Source organism: Gobius niger, assembly GCF_951799975.1.
Source record: "Gobius niger genome assembly, chromosome: 8".
NCBI lineage: Eukaryota > Metazoa > Chordata > Actinopteri > Gobiiformes > Gobiidae > Gobius > Gobius niger.
Window position 1 is genome coordinate 2,082,507 of NC_136859.1, and position 26,094 is coordinate 2,108,600.

Here is a 26,094-nt window from a genome sequence, read left to right on the forward strand (position 1 = left end):
TTCCACATTACTGCACAGATGTCGAGCTACTCCTAGTATTATTACGCCTTAAAATATAGTTCCCCTTTTTTATCTTTTTAGTTTGTATTTAACTTTATCGATTGAAAAGACAGACACGGTCATGTTTGTATCACAATATAATATGCACTCGTCATAAATACAGTATTTACATATGAAGTAACTAACATGATGAACTGCACTCTTGGCTTCGCTGAGACGTCGGTTTGTAACGTTTAATAACTAAGCGTGTCTTTGTCGGGGACGTTATTTGATGATCCAGGACGGGTCTTTCCGGATCGCCTCGTTCTCCGGGCCCAAGATGGCCACTCCGTCTGTGCCGTGGCCCACGCTCAGGTATCTGCGGACAAAAGAGGAAAGTATGATCCAAGTATGATCCAAGTATGATCCAAGTATGATCCAAGTATTATCCAAGTATGATATAGAAGAGGCTGGCAGTGGAAAACGTTATTTTTTGTTTCTTCAGAAAGCAAAAGAATGAAGACGTCTATTTTGTTATTAATTTGCTTATCCTTTTGTCCAAATTTTATATTCAAAAATGTAAACATTCTAAGCAGAAACCCAACTTTACATATGTTTTTAGTGATACTCTCTCACATATTAAGATTTTGGAAGGTTCTGATAACAAAAAGGCTCTAAAAACTATCAGTATTTGCTCAAAATACAATATATTTGTAACTGAATAATTGTATTGCACAGTTCTGTTACCCCCTGGCATACTCTGTACTCTGTATAGTCATATACTTTTCAATGCAATAAAAACAAAACAAACAAAAAAAAGCCAAGGAGGAAACTGGCTGCATCCAAACGTCAAACTAGAGTTAATGTTAGCTTAGCGCTGACTCATTTCTATGGGTTAGCCTAGCCTGGCGGCGTCCATTGGTTTACATGTAGCAGTTAGCATTGGACATTGAGCTGTTGTTTCTCCTAAAACATTTAACAAAATTAACCCCTTAACTCCCACCAGAACCGAGCACATTTTCTCCAGTTTGGCTTTACCCCAATCCAAAAGCCTGGTGTGAAAATAGCAACAAAACTGAGACGAAAACAATGATGGAAATGTGACAAAAAAGTGAGAAAAATGAAAGAAATGACAAAAATGTGACATAAATTTGACAAAAAAATGACAAAAAAGTGATGAAAAATTGGTGAAAAATGGACATTAATTTGACAAAAAATTACCCAAAATTGATGAAAAAATGACAAAAAAGTCACGAAAAATGGACGAAAAAATGACAAAAAAATGAGAAAAATTTGACATAAATTTGACAGAAAATGGCAAAAAAAAACGACGAAAAAATTACAAAAAATTGACATAAATTTGACAGAAAATGACCAAAAAAAAAACGACGAAAAAATGACAAAAATGATGAAAAAATGACAAAAATGACTTGAATACCAAAAAAAAATTATGGAAAAAAAAAATCTAATGATGTGGGGTAAAAGATCCATTTAGATGAGTTTTGTAGATCTTAGCTTTCAAATGAGGCGTTACACAGGATTTGGGTAAAGCTGACCTGGAGAAAATGCTCTCAGTTCAGGCGGGAGTTAAGAGGTTAAATGATGAAACGAGGACGTGGTTTAATCACCTCTCGGCCGCGTCCACCAGGTCCTGATGAGAAACGGCGAAGAGCCTTTGTCTGTGAGCGTCTCTCATTTCATCCGTGAGTCCGTTCAGGAACAGACTCATCCCTGCAACAGAGAGAGCGTCATCGACTCTGTAACATCAGCCTGTGTTTGAGCCCGTCTGCTTCTTATTAAACGCTGAGAACCTTTTCCTGCCGGGGCGACGGGGGCGTCCACGGCGGAGAACACGGACAGTTTGGCCTCGTCGATGTCCTGCTGAGAGAACTGCCCCGCCTTGGCCCAGTCCACGCCTCTGCGGAACGCCGCCAACGTCTGCAGCGCGTTCGGGTCCCTGAGAGACAGAGGGGATTACAAACCGAGCACGGAGCAACAGAGGCTTTACAAACAGAGCACGAAGCAACAGGGGCTTTTACAAACCGAGCACGAAGCAACAGAGGCTTTTACAAACCGAGCACGAAGCAACAGGGAATCTACAAACTGAGCGCCGCCTCGTCTCTGGGCTGTGTCGGCTAGGGCTGAAACAACTAATCGATTAATCGACAACTAATCGATTACTAAAATAGTTGTCAACTATTTCAGTAATCGATTAATCGTTTTCTAGTGAACACAGACTAAAATAGAGCAAAAAAGACATGAAAATTATGTAATGTGGATGAAAACCTACTTTGTTTTTTAAGTGAGTGTCTGCAGTGTTTTGTACATTGTAAATTTCATAAATATCTGTCTTTGTCTCGTCCAATCAGAAAGCAGAATTAGCACAAATAGCCTCCTACAAACGTTTACTTTAAGTTTACTCCATCAACATGTCCTCAAGCGGCGCCACTTTAGCTTATGTGATAAAAAAAATTTAAAAATACAATTTCCATGCACCTTTCACAGCCAAGCGATTAATCGATTAATCGTAAAAATAATCGGTAGAATAATCGATTACCGAAATAATCGTTAGTTGCAGCCCTAGTGTCGGCCTTTCCTTCACTACAGATGTGACTAAAACCCTTTTCACAGACGATAAGACAACTTCATTCCCGTTTTATTCTTATGGAGGACATCGTTAATAAATCCTAGAGGTTAATCACTGAAAACCTCCAAAAGCTTCATGTTGAAAGGGGGGGTGTTATGCAAAATCTACCTTTTCAAGCTCTACATCATGTTATTCTGTCACTCCCTCATTAAAAACATGCCTGAAGTGTTGCCTTGGCACATTCACGTATTTCTGAGTAATCTGTAAAAACTCTGATGGCGGCCATTTTAGGGATAGGTTTGCCTGAGTCCTCCTACGAACGCCCCCACCTCCTGGAGACGCCTCCGAGCTTTCGTCACCAGCCGAGTAACCAACCACTGCTCCTCAGCAGAACCCCCTCCCCACTGATGCCACAGACAGCGTGTGGAGGGGGCGTGTCTAAAGGCTCAGAGGTTCTTAAAGAGACAGAGGCCTATTTCAAGACATTCACTACAGCCATTTTGAGAGAGACATTTTATACAAGGCAGTTATTCTAATTTACTGCATTTACAGACCAACAGAAGGTTTGTCATCATTGTAGTGTGATATAGACTGGTGCTATGGGACTGAAAAAAGCAGAATACCCCCTCTTTAATTTATAAAATAAAGAAGAAGAAAAAAAGTAATATTTCTTTTACTGCTAATGTTGCATGGCCGGACTAGCTCGGAGCGAGGGGGCGGAGTTAACTGAATTAAAGCGTCGTGTCTTCCGGGTTTGCAAAATACCCCCAGAAAACACTAATATCTCTCTCAGTGTCTGCGTACACTGGTGTATGAATGAGAGAGTGAATGACTGACTGGTTCTTACAGTAAAGCGCTTTGGGCCTGACAAAGGTAGAAAAGCACAAGTCGAGTCCATTTACCATTTACAAAAATAGTTGGTAGAGGTACAATATATCATATAAATGCCTATAGTTTACTTTGGGACGGCTAAAATAGCAGGATACAAATCCTTTTATGCCTAAATTATTTATTTTCAAGGCCACAAACGTAAAAATCTATGTATTCATGATCTCTAAAGATTTGTATTTATTTCAGTAAACAGAGAAATGGTGAGAAAATGAGAAATGAAAGGAACTTGGACGGGCCGTTTTTTTAGCCTAATGCTGCGTCCACATCAAACGCGTTTTGGGCGTCAAAAACGCGCCTCAAGCCTGTAGTTGGACGCTTGTGTTACTAAAGTCAGACGCTCGTCACAAATGTCACCGAGCGTCAGACGCTCTTGGCCGTGCGTCAGCTCAGAGTCTGTTCGTCCATCTTGGAAGTAGCTGTTGCCTGAAATACACCTGCTACATCTCATTGTTGATTAAAGTCTGCAATAAACCACAGATGTGTGAAGGCTCAGTGTGTGATCGTCATAAAGCTGCTCTATGTAGTTACGGCTTCATTGACGTTATTAGTGCATAATGCTTGTTTTCATGGGAGAAAACCGGAGCTCAATGCGAGCTAACTGAGTTAACTGAGCTAACTGAGCTAACTGAGCTAACTGAGCTAACTGAGCTAACTGAGCTAACAAGCTATGGTTTTCTCCCGGAGCTAATTGTAGATGATGTGAGTAATAAACTACAACATCAGCCCAGCTCAGTGTGTGATCATTGTTCTTTTTTTACTTTATTTGTGCATATTTCTCGTTTTCACGTGCGGACCGGAAGTTTAGCTTAGCATTAGCTTTCTGCGGTGCTAATGCTACAACAGGCTCCTCGAGGCTCAAACACATTCCCAGCACAGATTCAGCCACTGAAATAAGTTTTCTTGTCGCCGCTTTTAATCCTGGTGTTTAGATAAAGAAACACTGATGTGTCTTTGTAAAAGTCCCAGAGCTGCTGTAGCTCCGGTTCACAATGAAGCTAAACCTCCGTGACTTGTTGACATCTGTGGGGCCGGCGTAGAATCTGCCCCGGTGGCTCAGCTACAACGTACGTCACTGTGGGGGGAAAGCTCCTGATTGGTCGACGCTCGCGGATTTCGGCAAAAGTTAAAAATTTCCCAACTCGCACTGGACACCCTGGAGGCGTCAAAAGCTGACCAAGCACGAAAAGCTTCAAAACGCGCCGCACATGAAGCGCGTGAGGCGCTGCGGGACCTCCTGACGCCCCCTCGAGGCGCGTCCTCCATGTATTTTAAATGTAAACATGACGCTCTGAAGTCGCCGGCCGCGTTTGGTGTGAACGCACCATAAAAGTGCCTCAAGTTTCAGCAAAACCTGCAGCTTTGGATCATACTTTTGTATTTAATTCTTAAAACATCTGTGTGAAGTCTCACCTGTACGAGTAGAAGGAGAAGAGCCCGCCTCCCATGCGCGCCCCGCCTCCGTAAGCCCCGCCCTTCTCCCTGATCTCGGCGTGTAGGTACTTGGCGGTCATCATCCTGGCCAGGATGCAGAGGCTGGACGGGCAGAGGAGACGCTGTTAAAACCGTGGAGATGTTTGTTTGAGCAGATGTGGGTCCTGTCCATTTTTTGTCACTTTTTCGTCCATTTTTTCTCAATTTTTCGTCAAATTTTTCTTACTTTTTTGTCATTTTTTTTTGTCAATTTTTGTCATTTTTTGTACATTTTTTGTACATTTTTCGTCCATTTTTTCTCAATTTTTCTCACTTTTTTGTCAATTTTTTGCCAATTTTTGTCTTTTTTTTTGTCGATTTTGTCAATTTTTCGTCATTTTTTTCTCAATTTTTCGTCAATTTTTTCTTTGTCAAATGTTTACCCATTTTTTGTACATTTTTTGTCACTTTTTCAATTTTTTCGTCAATTTTTTCTCACTTTTTTGTCAATTTTTTTTTCCATTTTTGTCAATTTTTGTCAATTTTTTGTCACTTTTTCATCATTTTTTTCTCAATTTTTCATCAAATTTTTCTCACTTTTTTGTCAAATTCTTTGTCCATTTTTTGTCACTTTTTCGTCAAATTTTTCTCATTTTTTTGTCAAAAATTTTGTCATTTTTTGTCCATTTTTTGTCACTTTTTCGTCAATTTTTTCTCACTTTTTTGTCAAATTTTTGCCCATTTTTGTCAATTTTTTTTTTACATTTTTTGTCACTTTTTTGTCACTTTTTTGTCACTTTTTTCTCAATTTTTCGTTAAATTTTCTCACTTTTTTGTAAATTTTTGTCCATTTTTGTCATTTTTTGTCCATTTTTTGTCACTTTTTCTCCATTTTTGTCCAGACTCACGTGGCGTAGTCCTGGTGAGCGAAGGCCACAGTCCGGACGCTCTGGCTCACGAAGTTCACGGGGAAGTGCATCTGGAAGAAGGTCTTCATGTGGCAGGGCTGGTAGTTCGACTCCTGAGGACGTCAAACATAATGATTCAACCAAAGCAAAGCAAACAGTGAGACGTGTGAGAAGATAAAAACACGCACGGAGACGAGAGACTTGGACGGTCCGGACTCCAGATGTGGAGCTATGGGCTTCTGCTGGAGGACAGAGACGATGCAGATGTGTAAATGACCTGGATAATGTAAATGTAGGTCTATAACGTGACTTACCTGGATGACGTTGGCTCGGACTGGTTTTAAGTCCTTCCTGTTTCCTGAGACGTCCTTCAGAAACGCCTCAAGATGTTTGGAGGAATCGGACATTTTCTGAGGCGTGGCGTTGATCGCACACCTGGGACAGAAACGCAGGTAACGATTCAGAATGTTTGTTTTCTTCTGGTGTAGGTGAGTCCAGGTCCAGGTCCAGGTCCAGGTCCAGGTCCAGGTCAGGTTCCCCTTCAGACCAGAGTTTGACTAAAAGACTTCAGTCCCGGTCCAGTACCTCATGTTCTGTGGGTTCAGCAGGTATTATAGTCCTCAAGGCCGTGGGAACCCAGGGTGCTGAGGGCGCTGCAGCACCCCCTGGTGGATAGTTTGTGAACTGCAGGCAATATTAACCCCTTAACTCCCACATGAACCGAGCACATTTTCTCCAGCTTTACCCCAATCCAAAAGCTTCTGGAAAAAAGGTGTGAAAAAAGCAACAAAACAGACGAAAACAAGGATGAAAATGTGAAAAAAGTGAGAAAACAATGACGAAAAATTGACGAAAAAATGAGAAAAAATTTACAAAAAAATGATTAAAAAAATTACAAAAAAAATTACAAAAAAGTGAATTTTTTTTACAAAAAATTGACGAAAAAGTCACAAAAATTTGACAAAAATGAGTCGACTGCCCGACAAAAAAAAGTGATGAAAAAAAATCTGACGTGAGGAAAAAGATCAATTTAGTTTTGTAGGTCTTTCAAATGCGGCGCTACACTGGCCTACAGGATTTGGGTAAAGCTGAACTGGAGAAAATGCTCTCGGTTCAGGCGGGAGTTAAGAGGTTAATAAACAGGATTTATGCACAGAAAAAGTATTTTGGGGGTAAATTTTGTCCCTCAGCGCCCCCTAAATAAAATATCTTCCCACGGCTGATAGTCCTGGTTTAGTCCTGGTTTAGTCCTGGTCCAGTACCTCATGTTCTGCGGGTTCAGCATGTGTTATAGTCCTGGTTTAGTCCTTGTCCAGTACCTCATGTTCTACGGGTTCAGCAGGTGTTATAGTCCTGGTTTAGTCCTGGTTTAGTCCTGGTCCAGTACCTCATGTTCTGCGGGTTCAGCCGGTGTTTTAGTCCTGGTTTTAGTCCTGGTTTAGTCCTGGTCCAGTACCTCATGTTCTACGGGTTCAGCAGGTGTTATAGTCCTGGTTTAGTCCTGGTCCAGTACCTCATGTTCTGCGGGTTCAGCCGGTGTTTTAGTCCTGGTTTTAGTCCTGGTTTAGTCCTGGTCCAGTACCTCATGTTCTACGGGTTCAGCAGGTGTTTTAGTCCTGGTTTTAGTCCTTGTTGAGTCCTGGTCCAGTACCTCATGCTCTGCGGGTTCAGCAGGTGTTTTAGTCCTGGTTTTAGTCCTTGTTGAGTCCTGGTCCAGTACCTCATGCTCTGCGGGTTCAGCAGGTGTTTTAGTCCTGGTTTAGTCCTGGTTTAGTCCTGGTCCAGTACCTCATGTTCTGTGGGTTCAGCAGGTGTTATAGTCCTGGTTTAGTCCTGGTTTAGTCCTGGTCCAGTACCTCATGTTCTTTGGGTTCAGCAGGTGTTTTAGTCCTGGTTTTAGTCTCGGTTTAGTCCTGGTTTAGTCCTGGTCCAGTACCTCATGTTCTGCGGGTTCAGCAGGTGTTTGAGTCCTGGTTTAGTCCTGGTTTAGTCCTGGTCCAGTACCTCATGTTCTGCGGGCTCAGCAGGTGTTATAGTCCTGGTTATAGTCCTGGTTTAGTCCTGATCCAGTACCTCATGTTCTGCGGGTTCAGCAGGTGTTTTAGTCCTGGTTTTAGTCCTGGTTTAGTCCTGGTCCAGTACCTCATGTTCTGCGGGTTCAGCAGGTGTTTTAGTCCTGGTTTAGTCCCGGTCCAGTACCTCATGTTCTGCGGGTTCAGCAGGTGTTTTAGTCCTGGTTTTAGTCCTGGTTTAGTCCTGGTCCAGTACCTCATGTTCTGCGGGTTCAGCAGGTGTTATAGTCCTGGTTTAGTCCTTGTACAGTACCTCATGTTCTGCAGGTTCAGCAGGTGTTTTAGTCCTGGTTTTAGTCCTGGTTTAGTCCCGGTCAGGTACCTCATGTTCTGCGGGTTCAGCAGGTGCTTCTTGAGCCGGGGCAGAGTCCGGATCACGTGGTTCAGGTCCTGCATCTCGGCGATTCGCTTCATGTGCTTCACCTGAGGACAAACCCGGCTCTTAAAGCGACACTGCGTAACATCTCAGCCCCTCTGAGACCCTCTGAAACCCCGCCCGCCCCGGCACCTGCTCCATGCCCCCGAAGGTCTCCGCCAGCTCTCCGGCCGGGGTCAGGTGGCGCCCGGAGTGCGTCATGGCGTACATGTGACCGGAGTACGAGATCCCATTGGCCAGCTCCTGCGCTGACATCATCACCAGCACTCGCAGGCGCTCCTCGTCGTCGAAGTGAGGGCTGGACACGGGACAGGGTTTGTTATAAACACCACGTTCCTCTGATGTTCCTCTGGTGATGGAGCAGAGCATGGAGATGTTTTTACCTGTTGAAAAGGTCTCTCCACAGATCGAACATGTGCGGCAGGTTTCGGTCCAGACACGACGAGAACAGGAGGATTCCCTGGAGGAGAAACGCCGTCAGAAGATCACAGAAGATCACAGAGATTTATCCAGGAAGTGACACCAACATGGCTGTGTCGCATTTTTAAAGCGCTTTACATCAAGGAACCGCTCACCCATTCACTCTCATTCATATAAACAGACACTGGAGGTTGAAGTGTCTTGCCCAAGGACACAACGGCTGTTTCACAGAGCCTTGCCTTGGTCCAAAAAGAGCAGCTAATGGAACACTTGTCAGAGCTAAAGGAAGTGACATCACAAATAAAAAAGGAAGTTGTGTTTCATCCTGGGGGGGTCTGGATGGTCTGGGGATTAATAATCATTATAGTATTAAATTAGTAATCATATTTTTACCAACTACGAATAAATAAAGAAAAAGCAGCTGAAAATACAAAATAAAACTCAAAAGGGCGACTAAAACTTTAAAAATATTGCTTGATATTAGTTAAATTCGATGCCCACGAAACAACTGAAGTCCTTCGCTCCATGAAGCTGTGACATTTCCTTGTCTGTTTGTATCAAATAACAAGCCATACTTTTCAAATTAACAAAACAAATCATAGACTTAGCTTTCCTATTATTGACTAAAAAGACAAAAACTTGAAATGCATTAAGAACCGTGGTGCATTATGGGTGAGTTTGGCTGGAACAAGGCAGTGAAGGCTACACCGATGCATCAGTGCATTAGCCACATGCTAACTAAAGGACACAGGCCTCCGGACGACTTGAACATTGGTGATGATGTGGAGGCCTGACCACGCCCACTTTTGAACAAGGCCAGGAACCTTGGCTTAAAGGGGGGTGTTATGCAAAATTGACTTTTTCAGGCTTTACATCATGTTATTCTGTCATTCCCTCATTAAAAACATGCCTGAAGTGTTGCCTTGGCACATTCACGTGTTTCTGAGTAATCTGTAAAAACTCTGATGGCGGCCATTTTAGGGATAGGTTTGCCTGAGTCCTCCTAGGAACGCCCCCACCTCCTGGAGACGCCTCCGAGCTTTCGTCACCAGCCGAGTAACCAACCACTGCTCCTCAGCAGAACCCCCTCCCCACTGATGCCACAGACAGCGTGTGGAGGGGGCGTGTCTAAAGGCTCAGAGGTTCTTAAAGAGACAGAGGCCTATTTCAAGACAGTCACTACAGCCATTTTGAGAGAGACATTTTATACAAGGCAGTTATTCTAATTCACTGCATTTACAGACCAACAGAAGGTTTGGTCATCATTGTGGTGTGATATAGACTGGTGCTATGGGACTGAAAAAAGCACTTCTCTCTGCACCACCATCGCCCCCAACTAATAAGTCACAAAATAAAAGTAGACATTTAATCCTGGGTCTGTCTATTATTTAGATTCTGTGGCTGAAATTACAGGGAATTAAATATCTTGTAATAAAATGGCTTCCCATATTCTCCGTGTTCCACCTGCAGCGCCTCTGAAGGGAACATTGAGGAGTTTGCGCCTCACCTGTTCGTACGTGTCCATGTGGGCGGAGTCAGAGATGACCTGAGGAGACACGGACATCCCTCCGGTCCTGAGCTCCATCTGCTGAGCCTGCTGCCTGTAGTCCATGGACCCACAGCCCATCCTACAAACACCGCAGGACGTTTATGTGGATGTTTCCGATCACATGAGTAAAAGTGATGAGGTTCTGAACTACAATGTGCTGGTGTCAGTTTGAACTCTGAGTCTTACTTGGTGATGACGGCGCAGAACAGCGGCACTAGGGGGCGCAGGTCTTCAGGCAGAGAGTTGAGGCTGCACATGGCTCTGTAATAAACCAGGCCATTGGTCGGCTGCTCACACAGCTGCACCGGAGCGCCCTCTGCAGGCGGGAAAGGCCGGGGTCAGTCTTATGTTTACACCGACAGAGGAGCGTGGCTTTAACCTCTTAATGACAGAGCACTTTCTCTCCAGTTTGGTTTTACCCAAATGTAAAAGCTTAATGGAAAAAGTGTATCAAAAATGTGACAAAAAAATAATAAAAATGTGACAAAAAATAAATAAAAATGACAAAAAATGATAAAAATGTGACAAAAAATAAAAATGTGACAAAAAATAATCAAAATGTGACAAAAAATTAGAGGTGGGCATAGATTAATTTTTTAAATCTAGATTAATCTAGATTAATTCTGAAATTAATCTAGATTAATCTAGATTAAAATGTCTCGCTTGAATTCTGCCGAAGCCATTCAGAGACCAGGGGCTCATCTCCTGTTTCCAAAGTGCATCACAAACTGCTTGAGAACGTTCTACTATGATAATTGGTGATGAAAATAATTCATGTTCAAGAAGATGCACTTGTGTTTACTAACTGTTTATTCAGTTAAACATGAATTTTGAACTGTAGGTCGACATTAGAGGTCCTGATGAACTGTTTACAGTCAGTAGCTTTGTGCCAATCAATTTTCTGGTGACAAACTAAATCTCCTCTTCTGCAACTACGACCTGCTACAGAAAAAAGATCCGGGACTTTAATGGTGCTCTTATCGTTACTTTAAAAGAAAAAAGAAAAACGTTAGATAGAGGCTACTGTATATAGGCAATGTAGCCTAGGCCAATATTTTTTATTAAACTTTTTTATTACACATTTACTCTGCACTTGGACCTAATGTATTCCCAATTTGTGCAAACACTTAATATATGGGAGGTAAAATACAAGTATAGACCAAAATGTAAAGTGTAATATTTTTCAAAATAATCTAGTAAGTAAAGGATTAAGTGTCGAGTTTGTTAATCAGGCTGTTGGTTAGATTTGGCTGGAGCTGACACGTGTGCGCGTTTGCGGAACATAGACTCCACTGGAATCGGGTATTTGTGACAGTGCGAGGCTCTGTTCAGTATGAAGGTGTTACGTTTCCCTTTTAACAGCGGGTTAGCGGCAGCAGCTCCGGGGGGGTTTACGCAGAAGGAGGCGCGGAGCGGGGCAGGTCCGACACCGCACTCTCGTGCGGGGCTTTTAGTGCTTATTTTATTATTTTAGCGCGGGTGATGCGACCCCGTTAGCCCGACTGTTCTCACAGAAACAGTAAATAAACTCACTGTGGATCAGTCGTAGAACCTGCTGCTCTTCGCCTCTTTATCCGATTCTCACTCGTCTGGTCATAGCGTCCATTTGGCAAAACTTCATCCATAACAAAAGTAGCTACAGCCTCCGCGTGGCAGTTGTTTTGGTTTCAGAGGAATCACGTAACAGCGAGGCTGCGTGTGAGATGCATTCATGGACCGTAAGAAGTGTGGGAAACGCCAGTTTTTCACAAATGCACGGAAAAACCGCAAATAATTTGCAGTCTGATACACTTTGCTTGCGCCAGAGGCCTCAGGCCGGAAAACTTTAAGCCCTGCATAAAATATCACGGTGAAAGTCATCATAGCAGAGCATAGACCCAGCTCCCAACCCAGCTTTGAGAATAGATTAATGGCGATATTTTTTTTATCGCGCGATAAGAGTCTCGCGTTAACGCAGCACGTTAACGCCGTTAACGGCCCACCACTACAAAAAATCAAATAAAAAAATTTAACAAAAAATAAATAAAAATGTGTCAAACTCTGGCAAATATCAGATGAAAAAGAATGTGAAAAAGTGAAACAACGAGGCAGCAATGTGAGGAAAAGGATCTGTTTTGTATGTCTTGACTATGAAGCGTTACTCTGGCCAATATGCTTTAAGCGCCAGGTGAGAACTTGCTAGATTTGGGTAAAGCCGAACTGGAGAAACTGCGCTCGGTTAAGGCGGAGGGTAAGAGGTTAAGGAGGACTCACCCACAGAGGAGAACTGAACCGGAGTCAGCGCCGTGACGGGGTCGATGTCGGACACTCTGAGCGCAGGCAGACAGGAGGCGTCCTGAGCAGCCGACTGCGCAGACAGAAGCTGCAGACCTGAGGGGAGAAACATGACATTTAAATCACATTATTGGAGGTTTTTTCCCCCCTTGTGCCGTCTGTTCAGGACCCTGATCAGACCTTTCTCGTAGATCTGCTTGCGGTCGTCCTCGCTCAGAGCCTGGACCTTCCTCTGCAGCTTCTCCTCCTCGGCTCGGGCCTGTTTCTCCACGTACTGCTCATCGGGGCCCATGGACAGGGTGAGTCTGTGGGGGTTCTCCTGCACCGGGGCAGAAGTGAGGACGTTATGAGGTCGTTCAGCAGATCAGGATCAGGATCAGGATCAGGATCACAGAGGTGGGAGTAAGTCACTAAATGCAAGTCTCGAGTCAAGTCCAAGTCTATCGGTCCTGGGCTCAAGTCAAGTCAAGTCTTGCTTTAGCCGTCAAGTCACCTCAAGTCACAAACGCCAGCGTGTTGACTTTTCAAAATGTGTTTAATCTTGAAAATGACAAGTGCTTTCTCAAGATACAGCGATTTTGAAAATTTAGGCTAAAATCAAACTCATCAATCAATCTCATGGATTTGGATTTAAAGTCTAACTAATATTTAATCACCATAAAATTCAAACTATGTGTATTATAAATGCTCCAGTCTATGTGCAAAACTGCTGGGACAGCATTTTAAGGAAGGGGGCCCGGGGGGGCGACTTAAAAAGAAAAATGAAACAGTCTTTTAAACATGAGCTGCTTTTCCTTGCAGTCTGAAACATAAAATATAAAATAATATTTTTATTTTTGTTAGTTTCTGGCAGTTCTTCTGTCAGTGGTTCCCCTGTGCTGCCCCAGCCCCTGTATACTCGGATTCGCCCCTGCTCAAAATAGATTCCACGTAGCCTTCAGTCCCGCTGTCACTGGGCTGTGGCGGATGCGTAAAATAGCATCGAAATGCTGTAAACTTTGTGTAAACGAATTAAAACATCGAAAAGCCCCAAGATTCCTGTCATTAATCAGCTCTTACATGGTGGTTCTGGAGGCTCCGTCTGCGCTGTAGGTTCAGCCCATTGTTTCAAACGTTTTCCTGTCCGTAAATCTCCTCCTCTTCACTCTGTTTAGAAAACTTTTAATGCACGTATTTCGACGTCGTATTTCCTCCTGCCTTTTCGCGCTGTATTGATCAGAGGTTGGGAAACCGAACATGCATGTGGCTAATTACCATAATGTAAACAAAGATGCGCCGCTTTTACGAAATGAATCCTGATCTTTCGACAGTTTCACTCAAATAAATAAAAACTATAAAGTCACAGCGAGTCATTGAGAGTCATTGGCCTCAAGTCCAAGTTAAGTCTCGAGTCACAAACAGCAAGTCCCAAGTCAAGTCAAGTCTTTTTGGAGCTTTGGTCAAGTAAGTCTCAAGTCCCGAAAATTGCGACTCAAGTCTGACTCGAGTCAAGTCATGTGACTCGAGTCTCCCACCTCTGCAAGATCAGGATCAGGATCAGGATCAGGATCAGGCCCACGAGGAGCGGCTCTTACTTTGAAATAGTGCTGGACTTTCTCCTGGAGGAAGCGCGGGTTTTCCCTCAGAGCCTGTTTGAACTTGTCGACGCTGTCGCTGATGCGCAGCAGCTCCACCGGGTCCCCGTCGTGGTTCCAGGACGACGCCACGTACTGAAAACACACACACGCTTTACGCATTCAGGCCGGCACATGTGCTTTACCTGAAACTAAGTGCTTTCTCCAGTTTGGCTTAACCCAAATCTAAAGGCATAAAAAAAAAACATCAAAATAGTGAGACAAACGATGATGAAAACACAACAAAAAGTGATTAAAAAAAAAGCAACAAAAGAGCAACAAAAAATGTGCAGGCAAAGCGACAAAAAAGCAATAAAAAGTGACAGGTGTATCTAGCAGCTTTCAAATTAGAAAAGTATTTCCTACTAAAGGCCTTCCACGACTTCAATTACAGCTTCTTGTGTATGGAAGTAGGGCTGGGCGATATGGCCAAAAAATGTCATCTCAATTTTTTTACTCAGTTGGATTTTAATTGTAAATAAACTTCAAAAGGTCTCCTGATCTTTCCTATGAAGAAAACTGCCCATTTATATTTACATTCATAATATAGCCTACAATTAGGCACATTCAAAATTGTTATTTATGTTAACCTCTTACCACCGGCAAAATCAAATGCATTCTCTCCATCACTTTTAATTTCCCGTATGTGTTTTTGTCCCTTTTTTATTACTTTTTTGCTGCTATTTTGTCACATTTTTTGCTGGATTTTTGTGGAGGGTTTTCTGAATTTTTGTCTTTTTTTGCTGGATTTTTGTCATTTTTTGCTGGATTTTTGTCATTTTTTTGCTGGATTTTTGTCATTTTTTTGCTGGATTTTTGTCATTTTTCTGCTGGATTTTTGTCACTTTTTTGCTGGATTTTTGTCATTTTTTGCTGGATTTTTGTCATTTTTTTGCTGGATTTTTGTCATTTTTTGCTGGATTTTTGTCATTTTTTGCTGGATTTTTGTCATTTTTTTGCTGGATTTTTGTCATTTTTTGCTGGATTTTTGTCTTTTTTTTGCTGGATTTTTGTCATTTTTTTGCTGGATTTTTGTCATTTTTCTGCTGGAATTTTGTCATTTTTCTGCTGGATTTTTGTCTTTTTTTGCTGGATTTTTGTCATTTTTCTGCTGGATTTTTGTCATTTTTCTGCTGGATTTTTGTCATTTTTCTGCTGAATTTTTGTCATTTTTTGCTGGATTTTTGTCATTTTTTTGCTGGATTTTTGTCATTTTTCTGCTGGATTTTTGTCACTTTTTGTTGCTCTTTTGTCACTTTTTTGTTGAGTTTTTGTCATTTTTGTCTCTTTTATTGGGTCACTTTTTAGCGCTTTTTTGTTGCTTTTTCATCCTCATTTTCTTTTGGTTTTTTTATCGCTGTTTTGAAGAAGCTTTTAGATTTGGAGAACAGGAGAAAACATGTTCAGGTGGGAGTTAAGAGGTTAATAAGCCTTGGAGTTTTCCATTTTCCACATCGTCTGTTTTTAAAAGCATGAATTAATCAATTAAATTTGATTAATTCGATTTATCGCTCAGCCCTATACGGAAGATGTGTATGGATTTTAAAATGTTTATATCCTTTCTTTCCCACTTGTTGTGTTTCACCTCCCACTCTTGATTTGCTGAATTGGTGAATCACATTTTTAAACCGTTTGTATCAAAGCTTTATCAAACATTTCTCTCTCCTGTAAAGACGTGACTCACTGAGGCGAGGGAGAGCCCGAAGTTGGTGGACTGGTGCTTCATCTGGATCTCCAGCTTGTGCAGCAGAGCCTCGATCCTCTCCTCCTCGAAGCCGTCCCTGACCGTCACAAACGCGTGTTAGTGAGTTTACATGAGGATGAAGAGGCTCCTCATCAGGCGGGACGTACTGGATGACCTGGTCGAGGGTCTGGTGGATGATCTGCTTCACTCGCTCCATGTCCTGCTCGGCCATTCCCTGCAGACCGATGCTGAAGGAGGCCTCTCTGGTGCTGCCGTCGAATCTGATGCATAAACACATGAGACTTATCTACTTATCTAACCAGGGTTCTATGAAAGGGACGAGTGGCTGTTTCTAATGTATAAACCAAACAAAATAATCTTCACATTTCATTTAATTATTCACTGATTCTCAATTTATTTGGAAAATAGTTTCGAGGGCTATTTCCTCAAAATGTGTTTTTCTCTCATTGGTGCGACGATATTTCCACGTCAGTAGCTCCACTTAACAATACTGTGAAGGGATTTTTAACCCCTTAACTCCCGCCTGAACCGAGCACATTTTCTCCAGTTTGGCTTTACCCCAATCCAAAAGCTTCTGGAAAAAAGCTGTGAAAATAGCAACAAAACTGACGAAAACAATGATGGAAATGTGACAAAAAAGTGAGAAAACATTGACAAAAGTGACAAAAATGTGAGAAAAAAATTGACGAAAAGATGACAAAAATTGGACAAAAAAATTACAAAAATGTGATAAAAATGAGTTGACTACCCAACAAAAAAAATTATGGAAAAAAAATCTGAAAAAAATCTTCAGGCGGGAGTTAAGAGGTTAATAAGTTTTGAATTTCAAAAAAAGAATCTACCGTTTTTTCCACTAAAAGAACTTTGTTATTAAGCTTATTTTAAGTAAGGGATAATGTATAGAACGCTGGTCATTATCGGGAAAAAAACTGACTTGTTTCTTGTTTCACCCTGAAGGTTTTTATTTTCCCGATAACGACCAGCGTTTTATACATTATCCCGATTATTATACATTTGCCAACTGAACACACACAAAATAAACTTCATACATTTTAATGAAGCCCAGAGGTTTACTACTATGAAAATAGTTCCCAAAGGTTTGCGTGTTGCGTTGCTTGGCAACGTTTGTTGTGATTCCAGGCAGTGTGGCTGGTATTATTTCTATGTTAGCTAAGCTAGTAGCAGCAAACAGGGCTGGACTGGCCATCGGGAGATTCGGGAGTTTTCCCGGTGGGCCGACGTACTTTTGGGCCGGTCGGGCCAGTCAGACCGAGATAAGGCCCATTATACCTTTCACCGGCCCACAATTAACGGGTAAAGCCATCAGAATCTCTATCATTACTTAGATGCAATTACACAATTCCTCCACTAGAGGCCTTTTATTCCCCTCTGGTGGCCTTTCTTGAGTTATGGTTCCCAGATAATCTGGTATAATGAGCGATGGGCCTCTGGGACATAACACTCATGCCCCTCACATTGTGAATATAAGAGGAACTAGTTTATTGTAACTCCCTCCAGGATCCACAGAACCTCAGACCTCTATTTTTTATACATTTTAGACAAATGTTTGCAAAGAAGTGCATGCTGGGAGTTGTCAGGTGACTCGTCGTCAGTGCAATTTGTAAATCTTCTAGTTTCCATTGAAAGGATTTACAATGTTTGTCTTTTTGGGATTTCTGTTCTCACTCCACAGCTCTGTGACTCTGAGGTGAGTTTTACCGTTTCATCTTCATCTACAGTCGGATCATTTGGTTGGTTTGGAGAAGTTTATTTGTGTTGCAGTCGCGAGTGGAACTTCATTAACCTCTTAACTCCCGCCTGAACCGAGAGGATCTTTTTCCTCACGTCAGATTTTTTTTTTCCATCATTTTTTTGTTGGGTATTCAACTCATTTTTGTAACTTTTTCGTCATTTTTTGTCAATTTTTTGTAATTTTTTTGTCACATTTTTATCACATTTTGTCACATTTCTGTCATTTTTTTAATCAAATTTGTGTCTTTTTTTTTGTCAATTTCTTGTCACATTTTTGTCACATTTCCATAATTTTTTTCATCTCAGTTACAACAACAAAAAATGTTACAACAAAAATGTTACAAAAATGTGACCAAAATTTAACAAAAATGTGACAAAAACTCAACCAAAAAATGACAAAAATTCAACAAAAATGTGACAAAAACTCAACCAAAAAATGACAAAAATTCAATAAAAAATTCAATAAAAATGTGACAAAAATTTGACAAAAAAATTGACAAAAATTGGACAAAAATTAAACAAAAATGTGACCAAAAAAAACATACAAAAGGTGACACAACACAGCCACAACACAAGGAAAAAGGTCAGTTTTGTGGGTCTTAGCTTTCAAATGAGGTGTTCCACAGCCAAAAGAGGACAGAATGCATTTGGTTCAGGCGGGGGGTAAGAGGTTAAAACATGTATTTGTGGAAGTGTCACGATTACGCTGATTTGTGCCCGGCCGGTCAGAGTCCAGGGCTGTTTTTCAGTCCCAGTCGCCCCTGACAGCGAACCTCCACCCCGGACACTCACGCTCCAGACTGTTAACCAGTGAGCGAGTGCCAGGTCCTTACCCCACCACGGAGGAGAAGTCGGTCCCGATCTTGGGCTCGATGAGCGTTTTGTAAAAGGGCGCGTTGGGCCCGGAGACCAGGAGTGAGGAGAGCAGGCTCAGGGTGAAGCTTTCAAACGTGTCCGTGATGCTGAAAACACAAACACAAACCGAGGTCAGGAGCGAAACACGAACACGGACGACCTTCAGTGAAGCAGGGCTCACTCTCCGAGCAGGAAGCTGACACACAGCGTGTTCTGTCGGGTCTGATCCGGAGCCAGGGCGTCCGGGCCACAGGTCACATGGTCCTCCCTCTGACAGATGGGAGATCAGGAGGTTTCAGCTGGTTTTAGATCGATATTACATTCTGTAACCAGCGATAAGACTCACGGGGCTGGTCCAGGGCTCCTGCGGAGGCACCTCGGTCTTGGGGTTGATTCGGTTGAACTTGGACAGCGCCTCCTGCTGGATCTGCTGCAGGTGCTGCTCCAGGGGGAGGTCTCCGTACGTGAAGAACCTACGGGATATAGAACTTTTACTGCACAGCCTCAGGAGCGTCAGATTCACATGTGGTTTATATGTACGGCCAGGCGATACTGACATGAATATCTCAGGATTTCCTCATTTACTCCCAATTTTCCCTTATGTTTGCCCTGTTTTTTCTCATTTATTTTAGCTCCCATGTTTCCCCTTTTTTTCCGTAATTTTCCACTTTTTTCCCCCCTATTTGTTCCCTTTTTTCTTAACCTCTTATCACCCGCCTGAACCAAATGCATTCTTTCATCTTTGGCCATTACATAGGTCTTTTTCCTCACGTTGCTGCTTTTTTAATGTTTTTTTTTTTTTGTCACATTTTTGTTGATTTTTTGTTGAATTTTTGTCATATTTTTGTTGAATTTTTGTCACTTTTTGGTTGAATTAAGGAAACACTGTTTCCTTAACTTTCGAAAGGAGTGAAACAGCGCCCCCACTTTGACGCTGGTGGTCAAAAGGTGTACATCTATATTTACCATAGATACAGACGGCATCTCTGGAATCGCCCATATATGGTCATGTTTGAAAACAGTTAAGGGGGAAATAATTTTGAAAAAATCTAAACTTTCTCTAATTATTGAAAAACTACTTCAACAAATGCATAATTATGAATATAGTTTTCTACTAAATAAAGATACAAAGACATAGGGAGGAGCAAAGTGGTTCAACAGCCCATAAATACATGAATAACGGAGAATGCTAACATGATGCTACATGTTAGCATCGGGCTAATGCTAACGGTTAGCTAGCGCTTGCTACAACTGCCGTTTTTTCACTTCTACTGAACAATCTGCTCTGAGGAAATATCCATATGGGCCTGATTTAGACTTGACTTTATTTGTATGTGATAAATAACTTGATATTCCTTCAGAAAATGGCTAAAAAGAGTGGAAAATTGTGTTTCCCAAAAGATTCTATTTTACCCCTCGGCGAAGCCACGCCCACTTCTATGACGAGATGCCGTCTGTATCTATTGAGAATGAATGGAAGAGAGTAAGTATTAACCCCTTCACTCCCACCTGAACCGAGCACATTTTCTCCAGTTTGGCTTTACCCCAATCCAAAAGCTTCTGGAAAAAAGCTGTGAAAATAGCAACAAAACTGAGACGAAAACAATGATGAAGATGTGACAAAAAAGTGGCAAAAATGTGAAAAAAAAGACCAAAAAATGTGACAAAAAATGACAAATTTTTTTACACAAATGAGTTGAAACCCCCCCAAAAAAATGATAGAAAAAAAAATGTGATGACGTGAGGAAAAAGATCCATTTAGATGAGTTTTGTAGATCTTAGCTTTCAAATGAGGCGTTACACTGGCCTACAGGATTTGGGTAAAGCTGAACAGGAGAAAAGGTTCTTGGTTCAGGCGGGAGTTAAGAGGTTAATCACGCGCAGCGCAAAAGTAGGTCACTCTCTGGCGGGCCAACAGAATTGTTTCCCCACTTTGGGCACCCCTGATTTAAAGGAATTGCTCATTATTACTTAAAGCAGTACATTTTAACAAATACATAAACATTTCCATTTAAAATCCAATTTGATCAATATACTTGCTTTATGGAAAAGCTTTGGGGGCCCCTTTGCAGTGCCTCTGAGGCCCACCAGGGGGCCCCAACCCCACTTTGCCATATACGATACATACTGCCGCCCTCTGTTTACATGTGACTGTTTTGTGCAGGTGTTGGTTATTTCGGTTCAGCCTCGTGTCCTGGGCTCAGGGTCTTCAGGTCTTACCGGGCGTTGCTGGGGTGGTAGTGCGTGGCGTGGAACTCCTTGAGCTGGTCCCAGGTCAGGTCTGGGATGCACAGAGGTTCTCCTCCGGACACGACGGAGTACGTGTGGTCGGGCAGCAGCTTGTTCTGCAGGTGCTGGCCGTAAACCCGCTCGTTATCCGACTGTGAGACACGCGTGTTATTAAAGGTTTACATGAGGTCAGTTTGTCAGGTCGGTCACTCACAAACGCTCCCTTCATCTCGTTGAAGACGACGCCTTTAAACACCAGCGGAGACTGTGGGTCTGTGGGGTTCTCGTTCTCCAGCCTCCAGCCCTCCTGCCTGGAACAACAGAGACGTCACAGCTTTATGTTCCTCACGCGGGCGAACAGGGAGTTTAAAGGTCCTAGACATAGATGTGATATAATAAAGATTCAGCAGCCTGTTCCTTTAAAGGGCTAAAATGTGCGCGCTCTCGGGGTGGGCGGAGCCTCCACAGAGCTCCAGAGCTTGATTGACAGGCTGTGGAGCCAGTCAATGTACTGAAAATGCCTCCAATTTCCTGATAAACAAAAACCAGCGTGGCTAAAAGCCAGGCTTGAAGTCCCATTAGAATCAATTCCCCCAAGTGTCTCTTGGAGTCGCCCCTGGCCACCAGGGGGTGGTATTACAGCAATGTCAGCTCCCGCCATGAGGACCATAGAGAAGCGCGTTCCTCGCCCATTGGTCCTGGGCGAGTTGTTCCACTCTGACGTCAGAGCGGAACGGAAGTGCACGACGTCTGTAATCTAATGTCTTACGGCCTGATTTTAAGTTGTAAAAAAGCTTTTTCATTATTTCTGTCGTAAGAAAGAAAGAAGTGCCCGACGGGTCTGCGCTGCAACAGCAGAGAAAACAAACGCACCAAACAAACGTGTCTGAACAGACGTCATGTTTGCTCTGAAAGTTGTGAAGAAGGAGCTCTTTCTAACCTGCTCTGGACTCGCCTGTTCTGTTTTCTGACCTGACGATAATGTCACAGAGAAAAGCACTTTTACAAGAACTTTATTCAACCTTCCTAAAGAAGAGGCCACTATCGGCGACTTTCACCAAAACAGTGTTTTTCCGTGACCGTGATGGAAGTTTGTGAAACTTCACCAGAACCAAAGTGGATTCACTTTATAACCAACGCCCGTCCCATAATGTGAACACCTGATTCAGCCAGGACAGAGCAGTGAGTCAATCAGAACATGTGTTAGCGCGTGTGTTAGCGCGTGTGTTAGCTTGTGTGTTAGCGTGTGTGTTAGCGTGTGTGTTAGCGTGTGTGTTAGCGCGTGTGTTAGCGCGTGTGTTAGCGCGTGTGTTAGCGCGTGTGTTAGCTTGTGTGTTAGCGTGTGTGTTAGCGTGTGTGTTAGCGCGTGTGTTAGCGCGTGTGTTAGCGCGTGTGTTAGCTATTTGTAGCGGCCAAATTGTCCTGTGCAATGTCCGCTTTGGATGCAGTGTTTAAAGGCGTCTCGGACACGTGTCTTCCAACAATGTCCATAAAAAATACTGTGTTCCAGAAAGGTTTATTGGCATACCTTACAGCCAACAACAAACCACAAAATACACAGCTTCTATATAGACAGTATAACACGGTCGAAAAACTGTTTACCTCCACACTGCAACACCTGCGTGCCCTTCCCTCCACCTTATATAGGGCAGGTAATCACTTAACATAAGAGAGGGGGCGGAGTTAACTAAATCGAAGCGTCCCGTCTTCTGGATTTGCAAAATACCCCCAGAAAAAACGTATATTTCTCTTATATTTTTCTCCACAGTGGTCGAGGTACAATAAATCATAAATGCCTGTAGTTTACTCAGGAAAGAGTAAAATATCAGATACAGATGCTTTAATACTGACCAGAAGTCCTGCTCTCGTAAACACGGGAAGAAAACCGCGTCCAGATAAACCGACATCAGGTTCTGGAAGTCCTTGGCATTTTGGGTGGAGAACGGGTACATGGTGTAGTCACTCGCTGCAAAGAGAACAGGAACTCGTGAACACTTTACCTTTTCGGTCTTTGGTGCAGGGAGTGGGAAGTGTTACCGGTGAAGGCGTTCATGAAGGTGGACAGCGAGCGCGTGAGCATCTTGAAGAACGGGTCTCTGACGGGAAAGCGCTCTGACCCGCAGAGGACCGTGTGCTCCAGGATGTGAGGGACCCCCGTGCTGTCCATCGGGGTCGTCCTGAACTGGACACTGGACACAAGACCAGGAGACCATGTATGAATATGTTTGGAGCTATAGAGGAGCAGAGGCTAAATGCTAACGCTGTGCTGTGTTTACGTGACTGAGGACACGCGTGAAGACCAGACAGGTACACATGAACTCGTCTAAGCTCAGGTAAGACCATGTCTCAGCAAAAATGGCGGCCTGTTCCTTTAACCTCTTAACTCCCACCTGAACCGAGCACATTTTCTCCAGCTTTACCCCAGTCCAAAAGCTTCTGGAAAAAAAGGTGTGAAAATAGCAACAAAACTGAGACGAAAACAAGGATGAAAATGTGAAAAAAGTGAGAAAAAATGGCAAAAAATTTACAAAAAAATGACAAAAATGGACAAAAAATGGATAAAAAAATGGACGAAAAAGTGACAAAAAATTGACAAAAAAATGACAAAAATTGACAAAAAAATTATAAAAAAGTGAGAAATATTTGACAAAAAATGTAGAAAAAAATGGACGAAAAAGTGACAAAAAAATGACAGAAATTGACAAAAAATTGAGGAAAAAAGTGAGAAAAATTTGACAAAAAATGGAGAAAAAAATGGACGAAAAAGTGACAAAAAAATGGACAAATAAAAAATCGAAAAAGTGATAAAAAAAGTCACGGAAATTTGACAGAAATGAGACGACTGCCCAACAAAAAAATTGATGAAAAAAAATCTGATAATGTGAGGAAAAAGATCAATTTAGTTTTGTAGGTCTTAGCTTTCAAATGAGGTGCTACACTGGCCTACAGGATTTGGGTAAAGCTGAACTGGAGAAAATGCTCTCTGTTCAGGCGGGAGTTAAGAGGTTTAAAGCTTGTTTGAATCCTTTGAAGAGTTTTTGAGATATGTATGGCTTAATTTTTTGCACAGTTGATTCAGTGACTTTAATGTTCAGGTCAGAATTTTTTATTTTTTTTTCTACATTACAACACGGCAGCCCTAAAAGCAAAGATATGAGCTCATTCTTCCCAGGGTTTAACGTTTATTCCCGAGTGAAGAGTTTAAAGTGTTCAGTGTCTAAACCCTGAGTCTGACCTGAAGAGGTTGTTGGCGTCGTCTCGAGCCGCGTGCAGATACTGAGCTCCCGTTTCATCGTGAGTGAGTTTAACGGCGGCGAGAAACAGGTCCGGCACGGCCACCACCTGCAGGAGACACAGAAGAGTTATAAATATGAGCCTGTAGGTCAGTGTGAGGGACGTCCAGGAGCATCAGTTCTCTGCAGGCTCATTGTCCAGCCTTATATCTAAGTGTTAAACCCTGTCACCTCTTTGACGGTGAACCCGTGGATCTTCTGCCCGGGCTGGTACTGCAGCGCTCGCTCTGAGGCCGAGCTGCTCTTCAGCGCCCGACACGTCGCTCTCGGTCTGTGTAATCTGCAGGAACAGGAAGGATTGATTTTAAACACAATATCCAGTTATCCAGAGTGTTGCTGATTTCTGGAGATTTTTTTTTTTGTAATTCATGCATTTCTTATATTTGAAGAGTTTCGTGGCACTAGGCTAGTGCAAGGCTAGTGCATGTCTATGGTATCAGCTAGCCTGCATTAAAAACAGTGTGACCCGCTCCACAGAGCACCTGAGGCAAATCACTTATAACACCAGACGAACCATATAAATGTCTGTGTCCATAGAATCATTTAAAACACCTTATATTTGAGCAGCATCAGCTTCGTGGTTGTATAAGCTACGCGGCGGCGGAGTGATCTGAGAGAAAATAGTCCCTCAAAATCATTCATGTGATGCAGGTCAGTTGTTTTCCAAACATGATTCTGTAGACCAGTGAAACACCTCATTTGAAACCTAAGATCTTTTTTTTTTTGGGGGGGGGGGGGGGGTATTCAAGTCATTTTGTAATTTTTTTGTCATTTTTTTGGTAATTTTTTGTCCATTTTTTTTAAATCAATTTTTGTCACATTTGTCTTTTTTTTTTTCAATTTTTTTTTCATTTTTTTAAATCACTTTTTTGTCATTTTTTTCAATTTTTTTAATCATTTTTTGTCAATTTTTGTCTTTTTTTGTCACATTTTATCAAATTTTTGTCATTTTTTATCACATTTTTTGTCACATTTCTGTATTTTTTTGGGTCACATTTTTAGCACATTTTTGTCATTTTTTCGTCATTTTTTAAATCAATTTCTTGTGATATTTTTGTGACATTTTTTGCCACTTTTTCATCAATTTTTCGTCACTTTTTGTCAATGTTTTCTCACTTTTTGTCACATTTCCATCATTGTTTTCGTCTCAGTTCTGTCGCCATTTTCTCATCTTTTTTCCAGAAGCTTTTGGATTGGGGTAAAGCCAAACTGGAGAAAATGTGCTCGGTTCAGGTGGGAGTTTAGGGGTTACTTGTAATATTGAAGGGACTTTGTGAACTTTGAATGACGAGGTTTCTTTCCGTATCTCTTTGACAGTCGTGGGTCAGGGTCACATCACTAATAAATCATGGTTTTGTGGACAATTCAAGTAAAAAAGCTCTTCTTATGCCAAATGCTTTGAGAAATACAGTCAACATGACCCACTAGACTCAGTAAAACACTCAACAGAACAGCTTTATGCCCAAAATCACCTTTTATTCATTATTTCGCAACATGTATTCAAACTCCAGCCCCTCATGGACACACTTTCCACCACAATCCCCTCAAACTCACCGTAAAAGCTTGGTCAGCGCGGGCCTCGTGCGTCTCCACATGTTTCCTTTGCGTCACACGTCACGGTCGCTGAATAAAAGCGTTTATTATTTGTCTTTTTAACCTAAATATTCCACATTTCGGGGGGGTTTGGTTGATGTAATTGAATGTCATGTGCAGCGACTGAACCCGGAAGCACTGCACCGGAAGTCCCGCCCCTGTTAAGCCGTTCTTCTTCCTGATTGGGCCCTTGACAAAACTAGAAGGATGTGATTGGCTGACGGCAATGACCTTTACAAGAAAAGATTGGAAATACTGTAGTGTTTATACATTTTATTGACATGATTTCGGAGTGACGACCAGAGGAGTGATGAAGATAAGGCTTAAGAAGAAAAAATAAATATATATGTTTTTAAAGGCTGAAATTATGGCTCTAGCTCGTCATTTTGATAAATCTCCGCCAGATGTCGCCACTTACATAGAATTGGGGGGCGAGCTCCTCAACCACAGCGTAGTTCACGTCAATACTGAACTATACACTGTATGATTAACCCCTTAACTCCCGCCTGAACCGAGCACATTTTCTCCAGTTTGGCTTTACCCCAATCCAAAAGCTTCTGGAAAAAAGCTGTGAAAATAGCAACAGAA

The 26,094-nt window shown here is 42.3% G+C and overlaps 1 protein-coding gene across 2 annotated transcripts; it reads right to left on the reverse strand.

Moving 5' to 3' along the window:
• Positions 1-264: 264 nt before the first annotated feature.
• On the reverse strand, positions 265-25,622 carry pitrm1 (pitrilysin metallopeptidase 1; the record flags this gene model as incomplete). Of its 2 annotated transcripts, none has more annotated exons than XM_079561008.1 (27): positions 25,468-25,622; positions 24,085-24,193; positions 23,856-23,962; positions 22,658-22,809; positions 22,472-22,586; positions 20,835-20,931; positions 20,612-20,772; positions 18,738-18,864; positions 18,573-18,661; positions 18,370-18,498; positions 15,931-16,044; positions 15,764-15,860; positions 14,041-14,175; positions 12,647-12,785; positions 12,446-12,562; positions 10,379-10,508; positions 10,151-10,271; positions 8,607-8,683; positions 8,356-8,521; positions 8,170-8,270; positions 6,090-6,210; positions 5,964-6,014; positions 5,776-5,888; positions 4,868-4,990; positions 1,791-1,936; positions 1,608-1,710; positions 265-358 (listed from the first exon to the last, which is right to left on the reverse strand). In XM_079561008.1, the coding sequence occupies exons 1-27, from the start codon at positions 25,506-25,508 to the stop codon at positions 265-267; spliced, it is 3,075 nt and encodes a 1,024-aa protein (XP_079417134.1). In that variant the 5' UTR covers positions 25,509-25,622. The 2 variants fall into 2 exon arrangements, with proteins under 2 accessions (XP_079417134.1, XP_079417133.1); XM_079561007.1 differs by having other exon boundaries at positions 5,964-6,017.
• Positions 25,623-26,094: the final 472 nt, after the last annotated feature.